Source organism: Armigeres subalbatus, chromosome 2, assembly GCF_024139115.2.
Source record: "Armigeres subalbatus isolate Guangzhou_Male chromosome 2, GZ_Asu_2, whole genome shotgun sequence".
Classification (NCBI taxonomy): Eukaryota; Metazoa; Arthropoda; class Insecta; order Diptera; family Culicidae; genus Armigeres; species Armigeres subalbatus.
Window position 1 is genome coordinate 43,766,192 of NC_085140.1, and position 18,037 is coordinate 43,784,228.

The 18,037-nt window shown below is 39.2% G+C and overlaps 1 protein-coding gene across 1 annotated transcript in view; it reads left to right on the top strand.

Annotated features, from left to right (window-relative positions):
• The window catches only part of LOC134218495 (RING finger protein nhl-1-like), a 93,414-nt gene extending 78,547 nt beyond the window's left edge, over positions 1–14,867 (top strand). Inside the window, 2 exon segments of the mRNA XM_062697580.1 lie at positions 14,078–14,327; positions 14,401–14,867. Of these exon segments, the coding sequence (XP_062553564.1) occupies positions 14,078–14,291 (214 nt within the window). The 3' untranslated portion in view covers positions 14,292–14,327; positions 14,401–14,867.
• The last annotated feature ends 3,170 nt before the right edge of the window (positions 14,868–18,037 follow it).

Here is an 18,037-nt window from a genome sequence, read left to right on the forward strand (position 1 = left end):
TAGCAATTATCAACCCATTTTTTGCTCTCTAGAGGATGAGCGCAATGAAGTCATTACTATGGAAGCAGCAAACCAGCCCACAACTTGGTTATTATTCCTACGAGCTGTGGAACAGAAGCATGATAAATGGGATCGCCACTCAACCGCACTGCTGAGCTGCTTGTGGTGGCGAACTCGATCAAACGGAAATTAACTTTCTCGTGATTCCCTCCGGCGTGGCGCACAATCAAGCTCAACAATAGTTTTCAACTGGTAAAGAGGAATTTCTATTGGGAAGCTAAAAACTAACAGCATCCCCCAAACGCAACAACTGAGGGTGAAATATCGTAACTACACATTTACATAATTAATATTTATTAGAATTTCGTTTTATCATCAAGATCATAATGAATCTTTTTTCTAAAAATGTCAAAGTCAAATTTTACAAAAAAAACGATTTTTGCAATTTTGCTGCATTTTTTCTTGGGATAATAAAAAAACGAATCAATTTCGGAAAACGCATACCCTCAATGCTCGAAAGTTCCCGCGAAGCAACTCAGTGAAACCGTAATCATCCATGCCAGATATATTGCAATACAGCATGGCCGGATGCTTGGAACAGCGTTATCTTCGTCTCTCTGCTTCTGTGCGAGATCCGAGCGCTTCAATTTTGTCCTGTTCCAATACCGGGGTTACAGCTTGGGGGATATTGTTTATTTATCTCATCTTGCATCATCGCAGTTTGCTGGAGGCTTCTGTTCCTTGGCGTTTCGTAGACGATGAGCTGAATCGGAACGTTACACGATTTATCCATTGTTGTATTTGGCGCAGAGGATACAATTTCGTTCATTATTGTCGGAAGACAAGGAAAGTCTTCCCTGGCTAACTGTGTGAAAGTGTTGACGGTTACTTCAACTTGAAAACAGGCAAAAGTCAAATGGGTATGTAGCGCCATGCAGTTGATAGAAGCATCTCCTCCACTTCCGAGAAAATCAAGGACGTATAACACGTGAGATGGAAGCACCCCGCAGCTTTATTATCGCCATGAGGAATACTCCATCGGTTGTACGGCATAAAAGGGAGAAAATCAATGTCGGTTTCATCCATCTGGTGTCACGACCAGTGTGGAAACGGCTGCTTTGCGAAGGTTTTGGCGAAGGGCGAAACCTGGTGGCGTGACTCGTACGTTTGTTGGAGCTTTAAGCAGCTTTTGCTCGTTGACGCGCCTAGCGTATCGGTTATTGGCAGGGGATGAACAAGGAGTACAAGTCGCCTTTGCTGCGTGTTGGAGGATTTTCACATTCAATCCATTTTCAATCGACGTGCTACACATGTAGACATAGAAGACTTTCAATGGACCCGCTTGGTTTACCGTTTACTCTTACTGGTACTTATGTATAAGCTTCAAAAAATCTGAAGGTTATGAATTCCCGGTAAAAAAAAAGTATGCAAAAATGATTCCGTTAATCCTGAGAATGATCAATTGCGGACTATCCACATCTACGCAAATAATCTTCGATACAGGGCAATTTGGCTTCGATGGAAAAACCTTCAAAAATAGTTAACTATATTTGTATTAGAAAACCTTATGTTATAAATTATAATATAACCGATTACAAAATAATTGATAGCTTTTCAGTGGAATGTCTTCACTGTTCAATTTCACCACCTGATTGTAATATAAAATTACAAATCCAAAAACGCCGGCAGCCACTATATTGTACTACTAATTTGAATAATCTTAAGAACTTTCATACATTGAAACTTCTTTCATACATTGAAACCACATTTCATGACCGATTCCTTTTCCAGAGCTATTGAAAGTGCCGCGCCCTAGGGTTAAGTAGTCCCCGGAAAAAGTGGCCATTTACACATTTAATTCAAAACAGGTCGTGTTACACCTCAAATTACAAGATTCTTACAAAGCAGCTGTTTTTTTCCGCAGTTTCAATATGTGTGACCACATGAGGTTCCCTGCCGTAATCTGAAAAGTGACGTATACGTCATTTTCCAAAAATGGTGTTAACGAGTACTACCCATCGAGCACTTTAACAGAAAAATGGAAAACATGCATGTTTTAAAAAGGGTGTTACGTCACTTTTCCAGATTACGGCAGTTCCCTAGTTTACCGAACTGTGAAACTGCTGATGTATTGTACCCTTCCCAATGCGAACCAACTGGCAGTACGGTATTGATAATTAGCATTACGGGTTTTTTTCATCATCAACGTAAATGAGGAATCAACTTCGTAGTCTATATCTATCTATCAATCTATCTTTCTTCTTCTTTCTTCTTTTTTCTTTTTTTTATTTTTTTTTTTTTTTTTTTCTTTTTTTTTTTTATATAAAAACCAATTTATTTTTGTTTGTTCGCTAACTACTTTTGAACCACTTTGCCGATTTCAACCAAATTTGGTACAGACATTCTCTATCCTCAGAGGAAGTTAACAAAGGGGTGGGATGGTCATGTAGAAAAGGGGAGGGTGGTGGGAGGGGTTTTGTTCAGAAAACGAACAATTCTGTGTAACTTTCAACTCCCAGGACCGATTTCAACCAAATTTGGTACAGACATTCTCTATCCTCAGAGGAAGTTAACAAAGGGGTGGGATGGTCATGTAGAAAAGGGGAGGGGTGGTGGGAGGGGTTTTGTTCAGAAAACGAACAATTCTGTGTAACTTTCAACTCCCAGGACCGATTTCAACCAAATTTAATTTTAGACATTCTCTATCCTCAGAGGAAGTTAACAAAGGGGTGGGATGGTCATGTAGAAAAGGGGAGGGTGGTGGGAGGGGTTTTGTTCAGAAAACGAACAATTCTGTGTAACTTTCAACTCCCAGGACCGATTTCAACCAAATTTGGTACAGACATTCTCTATCCCTCAGAGGAAGTTAACAAAGGGGTGGGATGGTCATGTAGAAAAGGGGAGGGGTGGTGGGAGGGTTTTGTTCAGAAAACGAACAATTCTGTGTAACTTTTTAACTCCCAGGACCGATTTCAACCAAACTTTGTTCACATATTCACTACGAGGAGGTAATCATATGGGAGGATTTGGGAAAGGGGAGGGGTCTGGAGGAGGGGTTTTGTTTAGAAAACGGGCAATTCAAAGTAAATCATGAACCCCTGTACCGATTTCAACCAAATTTGGTACACACATTCTACATCATAAGGAAAAGATAACAAAGGGGATGGGATGGTCATTGGAAAAAGGAGGGTATAGGGGAGGTGTTGTCTTTGGAAAACGAGCAACTCAGTGTAACTCCCAACCCCAGGACCGATTTCAATCAAATTTTGTACACATATTCACTATGAGGAGCCGATCGTACAGGAGGGAAATTTGGATAAGGGGTAGGGGTCTGAAGGGAGGGTATTGTTCAGAAAACGGGCAATTTAGTGTAACTTCTGAACCCCTGTACCGATTTCAACCAAATTTGGTACACACATTTTCTATCCCTAGGAGAAGATAACAAAGGGGTGAAATGGCCGTTGAGAAAAGAGGCAGGGTAAAGGGAAAGCGGTTGTCTTTAGAAAACGGGCAATTCAGTGTACCTCCTGACCCCCAGGACCAATTCTAAGCAGATTAAATGATTAAATCATTCAACTCTATGATTAAAGATTATGATTAATGAATTATAATTTTTGAAAATGATGACTGATAATGATTAATGATTAAATTCATTTTTGACAATAATTAACGATTATGAATAATAGATGAAAAAACCGTTGGATTATGATTAACGATTACCGATCGTGATTAAATGTTGACACACTATGTGTATGGTTAATGATTAACGATCGATATGATTAATGATTGATGATTATGAATGATCAAATTGCATAGTGATCCATAATCGAGTAACCTTTATTCCAAATTTTAAAAGGTATGATAATTATATGATAATGATTCAAGATTAATAAATAAAAGCAAGGTATGCAATGATCCAATGTTCCAGCATAACTTCTGTACCCCTTGCCCGATTTCAACCAAATTTGGAACAAACATTCTTTTTCTTAAGAAGGCGAAGATGACAGGGATCGATCAACTCAACACTTCATCGAAATCATGGTTTGCCCAGAGAAAAGCAATGATTAAAGTGTTTCCTTCTGGACGGTAAATGTGATCATTTCTTTAAAATAGACGTTTTTCCGGAATAAGGCATCGGTGTATGTTTTTCCTTCTTTAGAAATAGACGTTTGCCCGGAATAAAAGCGATTTTGGGTTTGATCCCATTTTCAAAATCAGTCAATGTTTTCAAATGTAATCTACCTTCTTTAATCAAATGATGAAATATCAATAAGAAAACACAATTATCCTTTTGACCTATTCCAATTCCGATGGTGAAAAAACTGCGAATCAAACTGGCAATTCCGAGCAAGGCCGGGTACATAAAGCTAGTCTGACAAAATATAAAACTCAATGTTTGTATGTATGTTCCAGCATAACTTCTGAACCCATTTACCGATTTTAACCAAATTTGGAACACACATTCTTTATCTTGAGGAGACGACGATAGGGGGGTTAGGCATGCTCTTTGGAAAAGGGGGAGGGTGTGGGGGGAGGGGTATTGCTTAGTTATCGGTCAACTGAGTGTAAATTCTGAATCCCTTGGCCGATTTCAACCAAATTTAGAACACAAATTCTTTATCTTAAGGAGGGGACGGGTCGAGCATGCATTTTGGAGAACAGGAGGGTATGGGGGAAGGGGTATTGCTTAATTATCGATCTACGCAGTTTAAATTCTGAACCCCTTGGCCGAATTCGACCAAATTTGGAACACAAATTCCTTATCTTAAAAAGGGGACGATAGGGGGTTCAGCATGCTATTTGGAAAAGGGGAGGTGTGTGGGGAGGGGTATTGCTTAGTTATCGATCAACTCAGTGTAAATTCTGAACCCCTTGGCCGATTTCAACCGAATTTGAAACACAAATTCTTTATCTTACAGAGGGAACGATAGGGGGGTTAAGCGTGCTCTTTGTAAAAGGAGGAGGGTATGGGGGGAGAGGTATTGCTTAACTATTGATTAACGCAGTTTAAATTCTGAACCCCTTGGCCGATTTCAACCAAATTTTGAACACAAATTCTTTGTCTTAAGGATGGGACGATAGGGGGCATGCTCTTTGGAAAAGGGGGAGGCTATGGGGGGAGGGAGCAATACAGTTATCGATCAACGCAGTTTAAATTCTGAACCCCTTGGCCGATTTCGACCAAATTCGGAACACAATTACCCTATCTTAAAAAGGAGACGATAGGGGGCTAAGCATGCTCTTTGGAAAAGGAGGAGGGTGTGGGGGGAGGGGTATTGCTTAGTTATCGATCAACTCAGTGTAAATTCTGAACCCCTTGGCCGAGGTCAACCGAATTTGGAAAAAGAATTCTTTTTCTTGAAGAGGGAAGGGGGGGGGGGTTAAGCGTGCTCTTTGTAAAAGGAGGAGGGTATGGGGGGAGGGGTATTGCTTAACTATTGATCAACGCAGTGTACCTTTTGAACCCCTTCGCCGATTTCAACCAAATTTGGAACACACATTCCTGCTCTTAAGAAGGGGACGATCGGAGGTTAAGCATGCTCTTTGGAAAAGGGAAGGGGTGTGACGGAGGGGTATTTCTTAGTTATCGGTCAGCTCAGTTTAAATTCTGAACCCGTTGGCCGATTTCAACCGAATTTGAAACACAAATCCTTTATCTTACAGAGGGAACGATAGGGAGGTTAAGTATGCTCTTTGAAAAAGGGGAGGGTATGGGGGAAGGGGTATTGCTTAATTATCGATCAACGCAGTGTAAACTCTGAACCCCTTGGCCGATTTCGACCAAATTTGGAACAAAAATTCTTTATCTTACAGAGGGGACGATAGGGGGTTAGGCATGCTCTTTGGAAAGAGGGAGGGTGGGAGGAGGTGTTCTTTACAAAAGGGGGAGGGTATGGGGAGGGTATTGTTTAGCAATCGATCAACTCAATGTAAATCCTGAGCCTCATGACCGATTTGAACCAAATTTGTATGAAATATTGTGGATGTGGTTAAGTAATTAAAAAAAAGGGGAGGGTGTAGGACAGGGGGTATTGTTTAGTTATCGATCAATTCAGCATGACTTCTGAACCCATTTATCGATGTCCACCAAATTTGGAACTAAGGAAGACTATATCAGACTGGGTATGAGTGCTATAGCTAAATGAAATAGAGGGTATATTCATTAAACGAACAATTTAGTATACCTTTTTATCGCATGATCAATTCAAACCAAACACGTAAGCACGTAATCCCTACCCAAAGGAAACTATTATAGAGAGGCTGGAAGGGACTTTTGGAATGGGACGTGCGGGGGGGGCGGTGTATTGGGATTGGGTATTGTTGTTCATCGGAATAATTGTATGCCCAGTGAAAAGCAATGATTAATGTGTTTCCTTCTGAATGGTGGATGTGATTGCTTCTTCAAAAGGAGGCATTTGCCCGGAATAAGGCAATGGTGGGTGTGATCCCTTCTTTAAAAATATGCGTTGCCCGAATATGGCATCGATGAATGTTTTTCCTTCTTTAGAAATAGACGTTTTCCCGGAATAAAAACCTTTCAAACCCAAGATCCCTTCTTCAAAATCAGTCAATGTTTCCAAAAGCCTTCTTTTAATCAAATGATAAAGTATGAATAAGTCAACACAATTACCCTGTTGATCAATTGGTTTTATCATTTTCCGATTGTAAAAGAAAACTGCAAACCAAACTGGCAATTCCGAGCAAGGCCGGGTACATAAAGCTAGTAGTCTTATATACAATCAGCTCGACGAACTGAGCTATTGTCTTGTGTGTCCTTGGCATATGAGAACAGCTGTTATGGTCAGTATGAGCTAAAAGCAATTATAAGTAAAGATCTTTCAGCAATTTTAATGATCTTTCAACCCGCTTTGGATTTTTTGTGCAAATTTCTTTGCGAAGATCTAGAAATGCCCACAAAGAGGCTTCCTGAGCCTCTTGAAAGGAGGCTTCTGAGCCTTTGAAAGGAGGATTCTTAGGCTTTCGAGTGGGCTTCTGAGGCTCTTGAAAGAGGCCTTCCGAGCCTTTTTGAAAAGAGCTTTCCAAGCCTTTTAAAAGAAGGAGAAAAGAAAAAGATAGTTTAAAGAAGAAAGCTTGAAAAAGATTTCCGGCCTCTAGAAAGGAGGATTCCAACCTCTTGAGAGAGTAGGCTTCCGAGCCTTTTAAAATGAGGCTGTCGAGCCTGTTCAAAATCCCTTTCGAGCCCCTTGAAAAGATCCGAGGCTTTTAAAAGAAGCAGAAAAAAAGAAATTTCTAGAAAAACAGCTTGGCTTCCGGGCCTCTTAAAAGAAAGTGTTCGAACCTCTGGGTCACTTGAAAGGAGGCTTCCGAGCCGCTTGGAAGGAGGCTTCCGAGAACCGTAGAAGGATGCTTCCAATTCTCTTGCAACAAAGCAACTGAGCTTTTCGGGAAAAAGTCTTCATGTCTTTCAAATGGAGGCTGTCGAATCTGTAGATTAGATTTTAGTTAAGAATCATATTCTTAACATATTATTCAACATTATGTTTTGACCCGGAAAATTGCACAGAAGATTTTCAAAATTTGTTCATTTGAGGTTTTGCCCTTTTGATCTTTTGTCCCACATCTCTTCATCCATTGTCCTGGTTGTGGAGGACAGGATACAAAAGGCCATGATTTACTGATCGCCATGAATAGGGTAAGGGAGGTATTTTGGACCACCAGTTCGACGCCTCATATTTTGGACCACTGAGAGCAAATTCCTCTTGGTGGTCCAAAATAAGAGCCCCGTAAGGGTGGTCCAAATAACATCCTTTAACTTATTATGCACAAGATAAAGTTTAGAAATAAAAAAAATACAAAGCTTTATCAATAGGTTTGGATTAAAACGGCGAAAGTACCCCTGGCGGTACATGTACAAAATTTCAGGTTGAGAACCGCTGTTATAAAAGACTGAGGAATGCTCTGCATCTCGGTGAGCGCTATGGGAAAAGAATCGTTGGTTAGTAGAGAAGGTAATTCATGTGGAAGCCCTTGATAAGCGACTAAATATTTTATTTATTGTAAATTTATTTTGAAAACAAGAAGACGAAAACTGTGTTTGAAATCAATCCAACACAATTCAATGTGCTTCGTTTAATAAGCTTCTACAATATGATCGATTCCGCACTAAATAATTCTGTGCTCTTCGATGCAGACATTAGTTTTATCACTTCGCGTTCTCCCACACTAGCTGGCGTGACCAGCATCTACAAGATCTATTGTACACTGGTTGAACAAATTTCTGCTACGCGAGGTAGATCTTTTTTTCACTTCGCGTTTTCCCGGACTAGCTGCCGTCCCATGATCAGCAGCAACACGATAGATTCCGCATTCATACTGTACAAATAGTAAAAAATATCACAAAATATAAATTGGAAACTTGGAAACACTGAAGACGTTTTATAGAAAAAAAACTACATACGTTTTTGTCGACTAAGAATAGGGTTATGTAGTAAGCGTTATTAGAAAAAATTGTATAACCTAAAGTTTTGAAAACAACTTAACGATTTTGTTCAGCGGCGTAGCCAAAATTTTTGATAATATGAAGAATAGTTTAAGTTTAAATTTGTTTCGAAATTCCGCGGAATTCCGTTAAATTTCGTTAGAAGCTAATTTTTTCTAGCGAAATTTTTTTAATTTTACGAAACGAAACGAAATCAAGAAATGCGATTTCGCCATGCCAAAATTCCGTGAAATTCCGCGGATTTTCGTTTCGAACCACCTGAAACGAAATTTTCGAAATACCGCATATGCTTACATCAAACCATCAGTTCAGAGGTAGGAAAATGAAAAAAAAAGTGCTTTATAATTTTATCTTTTAATAATTTGATTCTTGTGAATTAGAACATTACATAAACAAAATCTTGAATAATATTCCAAACATTCAAGAATGTGTTCCATCCGTTATTGTGTACATACGATGTGAGAAATTGTAATTAAATTGATTTTTTATTTGGTTTATCGACGGTTGAGATTAATATACGGGCTGTTATTAATATGGGAACAGATACCCTACTTTCGAATGATCGACTGTTTTTGTTATTTTAACTTAAAGCGACTACGTAGACTGCGTAGCCGTTTTAAGTTAAAATTTTCCACAATTTTTTTCCAAAACAGATTAAAAAAATTCCCCAAATTAATCAGTGAAAATCAATAAAAAATAAGAAAATTTCTATAAAAAATATAAAAAAGCAATAAAACCGAAAAAAAAATCTTTGGAAAATGCTCAGTTTTATTGCCTTTTTAGAAGAAAAAAAACGGTTGCTTTTTAATATTTCTTCATGGAAATTTTCACATTTTTTATTGCACTTTATTGATTTGTTCGTGCTGAAAAAAAAAAAACAATTTGTTTTGTGTAAAATTTTGGAATTATTTATTGCTAAAATTGTTTATTTTTGAAATTTTTGTATTTTTAATTTTGGAACATTTTGATTTCTTTAATGAATTTTTTTTTCTTTTATATTTGCTATTTTTGCTCCTAGAAGTGCTAAGATAGTTTTGTGCTGTGGAATATGTTTAATTGTTCATGGGAATTTTGCATTATTTGTGGAAATGTTGTATTTATTTATTGCTCATACCCTGACTTTTTTATTGGCAATTTCCTATTTTTTTGTGAAAAATTTCTATTTTTCAGGGGAGTTTTTATTTAAGTCCCCACTGTCACCCCATCTATATTTCATTAGGTTGCCATACTTTAGTGGTCTTTAAGGTTTTGTTTTCATAATAATGGTGATAAATAATTTGAATTAATTCAGGAAATATCAGAAATCTGGTTTATCACATATTGTTTTTGAAGGAAAAATAAACCACATTTGAGAATTGAGTCAAAAACAACAATAAGATGCCGTTTTGAAGACGTTACACAAAAATAGTACACAATTTTAATTTTTATTTGATCAAGAAACGTCCGGATTTTATTTAAATTTGACAAAGCTCCAGCTTTTTGATATTGGATTTTCCAATGAAATGTAATGAATAATTATAATGTATCTATATGTGATTATTAATACGAAATAAAACCGCCGATATTCCCCATTTCATTCCAGATGTTTCACAGTACCTACTGGTAAATACAAATTTAAAATATCTGTACATGCAGATCGTAATTAAAAAAATATATATCTGTATATACCAGATTCTGTTTGAAAACTAGTAAAAAATCTGTATAAATGCAAAATAATCTGTAGTTTTAGAAACCCTTGACCTGGGACCAGGCTTGTAAAATGTCATCTGCATGTCATTTGACTAGTTTGTTCCTAACTTTTTTTAGAAGCCAAATTTATTCCATAATTTTAGATGTACTCATAACGCTTGAGTAGGGCTATATTTTTGTTCAAGGGTACATTGCTCTAAACATAACATCTGAGGCTTGAGAGCGAAAACTCTCCAAAATGTCACGTGTCATTTGACATAATGTCATTTGAATGATATTTTGCCTCCCACGCCCCATGTCACATATTTACAGCAATGTCTTGTTAGATAAAGTTGTAGGCACATTTAAGCGTTATAAGTTCGTCATACATCATGAATTGATAGCTACCTTCTGGAAAAAGTTCTGGGAAAATTATACAAACGAATGCAAATGACACTTTACAACACTGCCTGGGACAGCGTCTTTTGAACGACGTGCAGCTGCTCGTCGTTTTCGTCCGGTGTTGCTGGTAGTCCATGTTGCCATCAACGCACCTTTGGAATCCACCCCAGGGTCTGCTGATGCCGGTTTACCGGGGAGCCAATTTCCGCCACCATCGGGTAGTGGTCTAAGCTGAGCTCCTGGTAGATGACCAGCTGCAAGATGTGATCATTCATGTTTGTGATGAGATGGTCGATTGTTGTATGCACTCCGACCCAGCCGAGTGGAAGAATCCGGGTTCAGGACCCGTGCAGTGGCTTTCCTCCATACCGTTGCTCCAGATAATGCCGTTTCGATTGCCATGACTGTTGCCCCAGGCTTGATGCTTCGCATTCAGGTCTCCAGCAATGGTACACTGAGCTTGTCTTCGCGTTAGCTTTACGATGTGCCTTCGAAGGGCAACCCATGATCCATCGCCGGCTTTGACGAGCGTAAATGTGCCGATAGAAGTGGTAGCTTCGATACCGATAGCCTCGATGACACTCAGCTGGAAGCTTGGAAGACTGGCTGGAAGACTGATGACAACACCACCTCCCTTGGTCGGTCGTTTAAGTCTCACAATACGAAAGTCTGGATATCCAGTTTAAGATTGGTTTACTCGTGAGCGAGCAAGTATTCCAGTTGACTCGGACACCCTTGCAGTCGTTTTCAATGATGAATATGCCAAGAGAAGATCTGGTTGCAACCAGACAGCCCAGTGGCAAGCTGCGAGAACATCAGCAATAGTTGCTCTGCGGTAGAAAGCGGAGCAGATTCATCCTATAGGATAGTTTCGTTGTTCGGCTGCCGACGGAGCGGGGCCATTCGTTGAGAATAAGTTGCTGACGATTAGCTGTCCTCGCCTTTCACAGCAGTGTACTTCGGCACCTTGTTTGTGACCAGAACGAAAACACTTGTCAACATTTTCCTATGCCCGAATAAAAAACACGAGCGTTCATGTCGCTGTCCTATAGAACTCAAGCAGTGGACCAGACGACCCGTTACTTATATCAATCGTTTATACAATGCCGAAAACAATAGAAATTCGTACAGCTTCTCCGCGGAAATGCAGAAAAATGGATGACGTTTTATGGGGAAGGCCAAAGAATTGGCATTTCTCGTAAACAATTTTGTCATCATAATCGCTTATCTTTTTTATTTAGAATAAGCTTTCCCAAAGAACCCGTAACTTCCAATACATTATCAGAATAAAAAAATAAAAACATATATTACAAATATACGATCATCATAATTTTTCGTTTACAATTTGCGTTTGGCCGCCCGTTCCCCACCTTTGCATAGTATGTACTCCGATCGATCGTTATGGGATGAAAGTTGCCAAAAACATTCGATGGCTCCCGGGGGCATCTTTTGTCGGTAGGAATTTCTATATTTAAAATTTTGTCACATCCGGCCGTCCACCGTTGCCAGTGACATCTGGAGCAGTAGGGACGGGACATCGTTGCCTCATTCAACCACAGTAGCGGAAATCGAATAGAAATTGTTGGTGCCGAGACCTTGGACGGTGTGCGTGGGGCTGCTGGCGAACAATCTTCCGAGCGAAAGTTGTTTTATCACTTTTATTCGATCGAAGAGAATAAAGACATTAGAGGTTGTGAACACAATTGAAAATTTAATTATTTTAAGCTTACGGAATTCGTTTTAAAAGTAATTAAGCTATTATGGACGTAAATAGTTGTTTCTTTGAAATAAAATTAATCCATGAACACTAATTGTGGTCAACATTATGGATCCCACCTCACACAAAGATTATTCAAATAACGTATTACTTGGCGGAGTTATTTATACACCAATTTGACCGATACAAAGTGTTCCAAGAAGATGAATTATATGTCGGTGTGCTCATTGTGTCCGGCTCTTCGAAAAACCTCCCAAGCCACTGTAATTCAATAAGAAATTTTGGGAACTGGGAAAAGTCAACCAACCGAATTCGAGTGCCGACCATACCCAACGATAATTAATAATTTCCCCACAAAAGGATGTGTATCCCTTTCGGAGGAAACGCATACCATTGTTTGCCCCATTATGAAATTCCTTTTACGGGTTTTTCATTATGCTTTTTCGGAAGCAAAAATTAATATCGATACTTTGGGGGAAACGAGCACCGTTTGACGTTATTAGCGTGTGTACCTTTTACCAATAAATTGAATTCCATGTACAAAAAAGGACTTTGAGAATCTTTTAGAGGATAATTACAATTTGCAACAGCTTCCAATGATGGCCGTCCAAAGTTTCTTAAAGTGGAATCTTCAAAATTTGTTGCGTATTTTGATAAGCATAGAGCAAGCTTTTTTGCTGAATTGCGTCTTCAAGAAAATTGAACACCACCGATATTGGAAGAAAATGAGAATCATCCGAAGCTGTGGCTAATAAAATTATAAACCAATGACGATCAATCATGTTTGCCTACGTTCGGCAAAGTGAGCAACAACGTTTGTCACAATTTTGAACTCAAACAAAAGCACGTTTAGGGACAAAATGCAAAATACCGTCGCCGAAGAAGCGTCGTCGTTCGGGCATCGTTCATTGTATACCTGGAAGGAAAAGGAGAATTTGGGAACATCAGCCAGGCGGTCGCTTACCTTCGATTCCGAAGGGAATTCATTTCTGTCGTTCATCTGACGTTGGAAAGTTATGATTTCGCTTCATAGGAATCGGTGAACGGCAGAAAAAATAGAATTAGGCTTATTCATGCGACTAAGTCTGCATTAATGCAAATTATAAAAGTTAGACCTGTTGCGTAAAATGATCTTTATTGTTGCTGTTTCCCATATTCATAAGAACATTTTCAAGGTATGCAAATCTCTTGGCTAAATATGAGAAAAGTACATACTTCTGCTTAGTGAATGAACCGCTTTTCGTTTTTAATAACATCATCAGAAGTTCGGAGAGAGGTGTGCATGAGTGGATGATGAATGGAGTTGGATATTTTTCGACAGGTATTTTCCCAAGGAGGCCCCCAACAATGAAGCACGCCTCCAAAGTTATGATGGATGGGATTGTGTTTCCCGATGGAGTCGGGTGTTATTTTTGGCGCTAAGAGCTCTGGGACTCCATTCCTTAGTAAATTTGAGACAATCATTTTGGCTATCGATTCTGTCAAATTTTCTGCCAATTTGCCGAAAAATGTGTTGTTTTATTGTAAGAAATAATAGTCTTCTTTGTAGTATTGCAATCAATTCCCATACGTACTTTTTTGTATATTAAAAAGGTATCCTTACAATTCGCTATAAGTGCCACACGTATATTGGTTTTCACCATAATAATATTTTCACTGAATATGAATTTTCCGGCATCGAAATCCATTTGAATAATTTCTCCATACCAACAAATTGTTATATTTCGATAGCATTGAACGAATCTTTGTACCATATAATAAATTGTCATGATTTTAATTACTTACCAGCAAACAACACAATGAACGTTTTTCTTCTCCACATTTTCCAGGGGTGTCGCCGTCGACGACCAGGGCTACATCTGCGTGGCCGACTCCGGCAACAACCGCATCCAAATCTTCCACCCGGATGGCAGCTTCCTGCGTGCGTTCGGTTCCTGGGGCTCCGGTGATGCCGAGTTCAAGGGCCTCGAAGGGGTCGCCATCATGTCCAACGGGAACATTCTTGTGTGCGATCGGGAAAACCATCGGGTGCAGGTGTTCTAAAAGTCTCCAGCTTGGATATTACGCACTATTTTCGGGGTGAGTTTCAAGTTTGATTAAGTAGGAAACCAATTTCGAACTGATTGACTGAATGGCAAACTTTACATTGCAGATAAATCCCCGCCATTGATCGCCTGTACGAAAGGAACGCGATGAAATCTTAAAACTTGTAATCGAAAAAAATATGCGGGAAAGCAATTCGTCACGAAACGGAAGAGACGGAAACCCGAGCGCAGCTCGGAATGCCAATTTCAGGCACCAGTTGTTCGAAATTATCGCTCGGAATCGTGGCCAAATCAATTTCATAATTTACTTATTCTAGTCCAATGCTTTCGTAATAATTTCCTTATCTGTTATTAATTTTCAGTCCTCTGTCTATGAGACGTAGTTATGTTGATGTTGTTTTGGAATTTTGCGCTGATTGGTTCGAAGATTTTTATCCCCAATGGAAAACTTGTAACGATGCTCATCAATCAAAAAATAGCGAACGAAGTGGAAAATAGAATATTCAATCTTGAAAATGCAAATGTCCTAGAAAGTAATAATAAAGATTTTGATTTTTTGTGTTTGAACATCTAAGCAGTGGGGGAATAAGCGTGATTAAATTTCCGCGCTCGATATCACAGGCCTTGTGGTGCGAGAGCCCTAATCCGTAGCCACCGCCGTTCAATCCATCATGCGGAATGACAACATAATCCTATTCTTTTGATCTGTCAATTAATCCCAAAAAAGAATCTTCTCTCGCAATGATATCCCTTTATCGACCTCAAGAATTCTTTCCCCCCTTATTGCCAATCATCGTTCGAAGGTTCACTTATACAGTGCGCTCCAGTTTTTGGCGACTCGGAATACAATTTATGTAGATTCGAATTTGAAATGAGTTAAGATAAATTTGATAAATAAGAATAAACCTCACCTGTTTTCGATGCTCAAGAAAACTTAACGGCAAATCTGTACATGTGATGGAGGTGGTAGTGGAAATACAAAGATTTCGAATATTTCTTGGAGTAATCAATATCAATTTTATAGTAAAGAGTAGGATCCTAAAATCGACACGTTACTGTATCAGTGGCATATTTCCAAAAAAAAAGCCTTATACACATTGTTGTATACAACCGCGAAAGGCGAGGCAAGCAAATTCGATTTGCGATACCGTGGGTCTCCGTTTCTTCGCTTCGTTCGTGCCAATCAACCCACGTGTCTCAATGTGATCACCATCTTCCCTGAAGGATGCGTCTACCCGGTGGCGCTGTTCGATGGCGAGAAGCAAAAATTCTCTATCGAACCGAACGATGATGTGGCGGGAGCTCTTGTTAGGACGATGCGATGCGAGCTCAACGACCCACGCGAGTATTCGCACATCCAGTGAAAGTCTTCCTGATAGGATTTTCATCAGTTTTGACATGTAATGCACGATTCTCATTCTTCTCGTTTCGCTTGCTTTGAATTCATTGCCCAATACAGGAACAGAGCCTGCCGGCAGTCGTAGTTATTATCTGAATCAACTGAGACGTAGCTACCCGTCTTACGTACCATAATGCGCTCCTAGTCCAATCAGAACGGAACAGTGAATAAACGTGTTTCTACTAGGAAAACGAATGGCTCTAGTTCAATTGTGCAACCAAAAGAGGGAAAATGTCTAAATTTTGTTATAATTACAGCTTACAGTTATCTAAATTAATCGAATACCATATAAAACAATTTTCTTCACTTGCCTTAACATGAGTTAGCCTTAACACGAAGAAAGGTCTTATGAAGGAGGGAAGTCTGCCATTTTCTGACACATCAAAAAGAAAAAATCATTCTTTGGAGGGGGCGGGAAAACACAGAAAAATCCCATATGTAATTAGTGCATCGACTCTTGGTACTTGTTTTGGAACAATCAAACTTTGAATCGAATCGTCCAATCATCGTCAGTCCAACCGAGTTACCTTATTTTGTCTCTTCACAAAAAAACGGTTACGAAGTAATTTGGGCGTACATTATCTTGTAAACGATTATGTACAAAACACGAGAATTCGAAAAACTAAAATTTTAAAGTCATCTGATAATGACAAATATCGGCTCCTAAAAGTTATTGTGGTATTTACCGATGTTCACGAATCTTTGAAGATTGGTTGATACAAGTGGAGCAGCAGTTTGTGTCAGTGAACAATGCCAACAATAATTATATTCGTAGGAATGTGAGCAATTCGAAAAACTTTTTGTTTTACCCAAGCATAATAGTTGATATATTGAATGTTTTTCTCATTGGCATTGCATCCCCACACTGGGACAGAGTTGCCTCGCAGCTTAGTGTTCATTAAGCACTTCCCCAGATATTAACTGCGAGGTTTCTAAGCCAGGTTACCATTTTTGCATTTGTATATCATGAGGCTAGCACGATGATACTTTTATGCCCAGGAAAGTCGAGACAATTTCCAATCCGAAAATTGCCTAGACCGGCACCGGGAATCGAACCCAGCCACCCTCAGCATGGTCTTTCTTTGTAGCCGCGCGTCTTACCGCACGGCTAAGAAGGGCCCCTATTAAATGTATTATGCCTTGTTAAAGTTCTTGCTGTTTTCAGTGTGCCTTTAAAATGTCAAAAGATGTTTAGTGTGGCAGTGGCTACATAGTGCCTTACGCAGTTTTGATCGGAAAAAGGGTCGTTGGGCCGAAACCTATTCGGCCGAATATTCCTTGCTAATACAAAAGAGCAGATACATCTAACTGGCGCATTATTCCTACTTATCTTCCGTCTACAACGAGGAGTCGCACACTATCCGATACATATTTCTGCATTTCTCTACACAGCCTGAAATATTTTGTAATTCATTTTGATGCACATATTCGGAGCTTAAAAATGGAACGCAAAAATAAACGTTTAAATTTTAAATCTTAGTTGATTTAATTTATGGATTGATTTGACACCGAGTTAGTCATCCTGAGCTATTCGTCCCCTATATGTTTATGTTTTGGTCCGAGTTCTTTCAGGACTTCTGCTGACCCTGCCCTGATAAATTCGGTACGACGCTACTCATGATTAACGCAGCCAACTCAGGATCCCACGGCGCCACACGACTTATACAATCAATTCATGGATCCCGTACTGCGATCACGTCAAGGATTAGTTACCGTCGTAGGGGATGACAATGGGTTAAATGGGGGTGACAATGGATCACTGTTTCAACTACATAGAATGCTTGAGACCTTATAAGAGACCTTTTTGAACGATTTTGTCATCCGACCTCCAGACTGTCGGTGAAGGCGTTGACCCATTCTCACCCCCAGACTCATTGTCCCCCAAATGACGGTACTTAATTAGTTGGTCTTTGATGAAGTCTTCGGGACTAGTTTATCTACACTAAGTTGTAGAAGTATAGGAACTCTACTATTGTGATTTCGTTAGACTCGTGAATCTGTTTCAAAAGTAGTTCAGGGGCACACCACTCGATTCAGAGGCGGCACAACTGTCATTTTTGTTGATTTAGCTTTGCTGCGTCGCAGCATGCGTGAAATAATAAAAATGACAGTTGTGCGTTGTTTCCGTATCGAGTGGTGTGCCCCCGAAAACGCGAGCACTTTTAAACTTGGATTCCGTCAGGAGTGACCTTAAGGTCCCAGTGGGAACCCAAAATTAAGCATTTTTTTCTTGAAATTAAGTAAAATTCACTTAATATTAAGTAAAATATAATTAATTTTAAATACCAAAAGTTAGGTGAATTTCACACAACTTTTGTAAACATGAGATTACTTAACGTTGAGTT